The sequence below is a fragment of the Mastomys coucha genome, unplaced genomic scaffold (genome assembly GCF_008632895.1).
Source record: "Mastomys coucha isolate ucsf_1 unplaced genomic scaffold, UCSF_Mcou_1 pScaffold21, whole genome shotgun sequence".
NCBI lineage: Eukaryota > Metazoa > Chordata > Mammalia > Rodentia > Muridae > Mastomys > Mastomys coucha.
The window spans coordinates 79,299,018-79,305,136 of NW_022196904.1; the positions used below are offsets into that span (position 1 = coordinate 79,299,018).

The following is a 6,119-nucleotide window of genomic DNA, read 5'->3' on the forward strand; positions in this document are numbered from 1 at the left end:
TAAAACTCCAACCAAAGAATTCACATGGGGGGACTCATGGCTCCAGCAGCATGTGTATAGCAGAGGATGGCCAAGTCGGTCATCAATGGGAGGAGAGGACCTTGGCCCTGTGAAGGTTCTATGCGCCAGTATAGGGGAATGCCAGGGTCCGGAAGTGGGAGAAGGTGGGTTGGTGAGCAGGGGCAGGGGGGAGGGAACAGGGGATTGTTTTAGTTTTTGGTTTTTTTATTTTTTTCTTATTTTCTTTTTCTTTTTTCTTTTGGAGGAGAACCTGGGAAAGGAGATATTGTAAATAAAGAAAAGGAGATATTGTAAATAAAGAAAACATCTAATAAAATAAAATTTAAAAAAAGAAAATATATTTTGTAATGTCATATTTTTATGTCAAATAACTACATAAGGTAATCAACAAATACAATGTTCACTATATGTAAAACAAGAAAAGAGACATTCTAATTTTCTGATCACTTGCCTTCACTGTACAAATTCTAGTTCCTGCAATGTAGCTTGAGATTTAAGGAAGAGGTATAAAAATGAGAAAAAGAGTTACAAAAGTTTATTTACATTTTTTGGTAGTTTCTTTGTTCAATTTTTTGGGTAAAATTTCTCTAACAAGTTCAGACAACTATATAATTGATTTTAATAACTGTCATCCCCACCTTCTCTGATTTCCCATTGATGATGCCCCGCCCCTTCCTTACAGGTCTCCCCCCCCCACCCCTTCCTTACAGGTCCCCCCCCACCCCCATTCCTCTCCTTTTGTTTTGTGTTCTTTTGTTTTGTTTTGGGACCTGCCGATTTGTCCATGTGAACACATTTGGAACTATCCACAGGACTCTAATTAATATACCTTTCTAAAGTCTTTGATATCCATTTTTACAAAGCTCCAGTATTTGTTAAAATTTCAGTTTAGCAGACCAAACCAATACAAAATTTAAGAGTGGTAACTTAGTAGTGGCTGTTGCATAAAGATGACCCTGCAGCTAGCTGACTAATGAAACTGTAACTAGTTGACTGACTTATTGGCCTGGCTGGAGCCAATAAAGTTGTTTTCTGTTTCTTGCCAACATTTGTTGTGTAAAATACAACAGTCTAGCCACCCTGTCTGCCTCAGGTTTTCTTGATGAAGGATTGTTATGGGCGAGTCCAGCTCACTGTATGAGAAAGCAGGCTGAGCAAGCCAGTAAGCAGCCCTCCTCCATTGTTTCTGCTTTGGTTCCTGCCTTGAGTTGTTGTCCTGGTTTCCCTCAGTGATGGACTGTAACTGTAAGGTTGGAGAATTTTAGAATTAAGAAAAAAGGAGCATTTAGTAGAAATGTACTGGTGGGAATGTATAATGTACAACCTTTACCTAAAAGGGCATGGAAAACCTCTGTAACGAGCCAAGAATGTAGGCCTGCTAGTTCCAGAAACCAGTCCCTCCACAAAGGCAGACATCTAGGTGTTTCTAGGGAGCAGTCAATCACAAAGTAAATGATGATGACAATGATAAAGCCACATTCTTGAGAATAACGAGTATGCAGGATGTTTTCCTCGTGACCCTGACCCTGACTAAAGCATGGGTTGGGTCCCTCTGAAATTTTCCACTGTTTTTTTGTTACGTTTCCTTGGTAACCCTCTCTCTCACACACACACACACACACCCCAGTTTGTGGTTTTTCCCTTTAAATACCCCCTACTCCTTGTGCTCTGGGTCAAACTCCTCTGGTCTGCAAGGTTATGAGTTCAACCCCGGTACCGGCCTATCCCAAATAAACCTCGTGTGCTTGCAGCAAGTTCGGTCTCTAGTGAGTTATTGGGTGGTCGTGTCATCCCGAGACTTGAGTGAGGGTCTCCCGAGCTCTGGGGGTCTTTCATAGCCTCCCCTTAACAAGCAGTTTTTGATTTATCACAACAACAAAAAAGGAGAAGTAGGCCTGGTACTACGTTACAGTTTGTAGTGGTTTGAAAATGGCTCAGAGAGTGGCACCATTAGGAGGTGTGACCTTGGTGAAGGAAGTGTGTCACTTTTGGGGTTGGACTTTGAGACCCTCTTTAGCTGCTGGGAGACAGTCTGCTCCTGGCTTCCTTTGGATGAAGATGTAGATGTAGAACTCTCAGCTCCTCCAGCACCATGCTTGCCTGGATGATGCCATGTTTCTGGCCATGATGATAATGCACTGAACCTCAGAACCTGCAAGCCAGCCCTAATTAAATGTCCTTTATAAGAGGGGCCTTGGTCATGGTGTCTCTTTACAGCAATGGAAACCCTAAGGCACCGTTAGATGTAGATGGGAGCAAGAAATTCTGCTATGCCATCATCAAGTAACAGAGTGAATGCAGGGAACACACGGTATGTATATTTCAAAAGGCAGAAGAAAGGATGTTCACCATAAGAGAGCAGAATGTGGTAGTTCCATGACTATAATCCTACATTCCAGAGACAGAGATAGGAGGGTCAGAAGGTCAGGGTCATAGTTGGTATGAAGCCAGCCTATGCTAAGTGAGGCCCTTTCTCACAGAAAAAAAAAAGAAAGAAGAAGAAAGGAAGGAAGGAGGGAGGGAAAGAGGGACAAGAGAGAGAGGGGGAAGGAAAGAAGAAGTAATAAAGTAAAAGTTTGAGGAGACATATATATTTAATCTGATTGGAAGTGTGTGTATGTATGTGTGTGTGTGTGCCCTGTTGATATGTATAATATTTATGCCCTTATCAGTTAAAAAGTTTTGAAAGTATAAAACATCCAGTTTAGGAAAGTTTCTAGCCCTCAGCCTTGCCATCCCTGTATAGACAAGAAATTTGTGATCTGGGAAACAATTGGAAATATTTGAGACCAAAGGTATTATCTTACCTTCTGTCTAATGTTTTGTTCTTGGTGAACGTGGAAGCATTTAAATATCCTTACAACAGTGTTAGTGATGCATAGACTTCTTTGTCACCCTATGTGTATAAGTGAAGTCTAAATCCCCAGCAATGTCATTACACAAAGAGCCAACTATTTCCCTGTTCCCAAGTTTCACAGCACCAAGTTTAGTTTTGATCATCAAGTTTTGTACCTTCCTTTTCTTCAGTTATTTTTCAAACATACAGATTTTCTGTGCCTTGAAATTTTCCCTTTAAAATGATAATGCTCAATTAGCTGTTTCTTTTGGATATTTAGGTTTTAAGCTTTTTAATTATTATAAGGCAGATGGCAGCTTTGCACAAGGTTTCTTCTTCTTCTTTTCTTCTTCTTCTTCTTCTTCTTCTTCTTCTTCTTCTTCTTCTTCTTCTTCTTCTTCTTCTTCTTTCCTCCTCCTCCTCCTCCTCCTCCTCCTCCTCCTCCTCCTTCAGATTATTTCAAACAAAAAGCTCCCCACAAGGGCAATTACCAGCTCACAATACAGTTAATACACTTTTAGTTAGCATAGACACTCTTAACTGACTTTCATCTATAATATGAAGGGCTTCTTTCCCCATCCCCTTCCAAGTCCTGGAAATCATAAATAATGAGAATTTTATTCATTTACTGTTACTGGTTTTGGTGGATGAAATACCATCTAATTTTTACTTGCATTGGTTGGATCATTCTTGAGGTTCACTGCTCAGCTGTTTCTTTTTTTAAATGTATTTATTTATTTATTTTAACATGATGCTCTATTAATCCCTCAAAGCTTTGTATTAATATGTCAGTCTTATCTGACACTTTTATACATATTCGATTATCACCTTTGGCGGCTTGTTGAACAGACTTGTATCTCCACTTCTCTAATGTGCAAGCCACAAGTGTAATCATCATGGTTTGTTTTACATTTTGTTGTTTGTTTCTGATTTGATTGCATCTGTATTGTTCCTTGTGTTTCTGTCTGTTAATTTATCTTCCCAATAGATAAACAGGAGCGTTGAGTATCTAACTAAAGGCATCCATTCTCAGATAAGGTCGACGTTAAGGGAAACAAAAGCAATTTCATTTAGAGCAGCTCAGCTAAGACTTGGATCCAGATTCTCTTTTGTGTGTACCCATGGCAACTATGTTTCTATAGAGAGCGGTTTCTTTTCAGAACAAAGAGGAGAATAAGTCTCTGTAAGCTTACTTTGTTTACTCTTATGAGAAATCAGGATTTGTCCCCTGTGGTGAATATGAAGCTGACTTTGTGAATGGCTTACATCTCTGCGGCACAGGCAGGACAGTGGCAGTGAACAGAGAACTGTGATTGGTTCAAAAGACATGCTCCCCTATTACCTCACTGCATTCTGCAGGTCTGTCCACCAATTACAGGACTCCTTACTGGAAAAACCAACTGCTGGAGAGTGCCAAGCGTCCGTAGCAACGCCCTTTTGAAACCAGAAGGGGGAAAAGACAAAAGTCAGTTCTCCGGTAGAGCGTCTATGCCGCAGAAGGAGAAGACGCTTAGGATGGATACCCCACCCCCCGACGAGATCCTAGGAAAACAAAACGAAAACCTGCAAAACCAGGATGAGGAATTGGGGTTTAAGGAAATGGACGGTCTGAGAGAAGCTTTGGCCAACCTTAGGGGACTGTCCGAGGAGGAGAAGGGCGAGAAGGCAATGCTTCGCTCTCGCATCCAAGAGCAATCCCAGCTCATCTGCATCCTGAAACGCAGAGCCGATGAGGCCCTGGAACGCTGCCAGGTCCTAGAACTGCTCAACTCGGAGCTGGAGGAAAAGAGGATGCAGGAGATAGAGAAGATGAAGGTCCAGAGTGAGCACGTCCAAAAGCTGGAGAGTCGCTTTATGACCCTGGCAGCCAACCACGAGCTGATGATCCGCTTCAAGGATGAGCACAAGAGTGAAAACATCAAGCTGAAGGAGGAAAATGAGAAGCTGAGGCAGGAGAATAACAGCCTCTTCAGCCAGGCTCTGAAAGACCAGGAGGCCAAGGTACTGGAGCTCACTACACACAACAAGGCCTTGGTGGAAGAACTGAAGGTCTTGAAACAGAGATACACTCACGAAGCCAGCCAGGCTCAGGCCCGAGAGAAGGAGCTGCTGAGTCTACAGAACCAGCAAGCCTGCAACCATGCCAAGGAGACCAAGGAGCTGCACAACCAGCTGCAGAACATCAAGCAGCAATACCAGCAGGCCACGGAACAGATAGGGAAGGACCAAGAGGCTAATATCAACCTGAACCAGGAGCTGCAGGCCAGGCTGCAGACTGTCATGCGTGAGAAAGAAGAGCTGCTGCAGCTGTCCATGGAGAGAGGCAAGGTGCTTCAGAACAAACAGGCTGAGATCCGCCAGCTTGAGGAGAAGTTGGAGATAGCAGCCATGGCCAAGAAGCATGCGCTAGAACGCTTTGAGCAAGAGGCAGTGGCCGTTGATAGCAACTTGAGAGTTCGCGAGCTTCAGCGCAGGGTAGATGGGATCCAACAAGCTTATGATGAGCTGCGTCTGCAATCAGAAGCTTTCAAAAAGCACAGCCTGGATCTTTTGAGCAAAGAGAGAGAACTTAATGCCAAACTCCGCCATCTCTTTCCATAAGAGAAATTGTGCTTCCTGTTGTCTCCAGTTAATACTTGAAGTATATGTGCCTTAGATTTTTGGCAAAAGCAAAGATAATTCATTTACTATACCTTTAAGTACAAAAAACACTTTACTATGATGTTGTTGTTGTTACTGTTGCAAAGTTAATGTTAATTTTCAGTTCTACCCCCTAGAATACATTTAAGATTAACCAGAGTCCCCACTGTGCCTTCGAAGATTTTTTAAGATTATCCATATCTTCTACCTTATAACTCACTCATTCCCAGCCTCAGACATCTTCCTATAGCTTGAAAAGATGTATGATTTAAAAATGAACGTGCTATCATGAGAAAAAGGGAAGGCACAGCACCATTAGCCATTGCAGAACAATAGGCTTACAACACTGTAGTTGGGCGTATAAACACAGAGATGTCAGCGTGGTAGAACAAATACTTCTCAGCGAAAAGGGTCTGATTGGATCTGATTTTATATTTGCTTGGAAAAGCAAAAGTTTGATCATTCACTTGTGTGCCAAAGTGTAAAAACCAGCATTAATATATTCATTCTATTGAGCAGTAAGATTCAAGTTCACTATGTCAACCAATTCTAGTATTTCCTGCAAGTTTATCTTACTTCCTCTTTCTTGGTTTTCTCCTTAATAACTGAGGATTTAGATGTT

General features: G+C 42.0%; 1 protein-coding gene across 1 annotated transcript; it reads left to right on the forward strand.

Annotated features, from left to right (window-relative positions):
- The first annotated feature begins 4,114 nt into the window (after positions 1–4,114).
- Positions 4,115–5,579, forward strand: Ccdc89 (coiled-coil domain containing 89). The gene has a single exon (XM_031387339.1). The coding sequence runs from the start codon at positions 4,346–4,348 to the stop codon at positions 5,456–5,458; it is 1,113 nt and encodes a 370-aa protein (XP_031243199.1). The 5' UTR covers positions 4,115–4,345; the 3' UTR covers positions 5,459–5,579.
- The last annotated feature ends 540 nt before the right edge of the window (positions 5,580–6,119 follow it).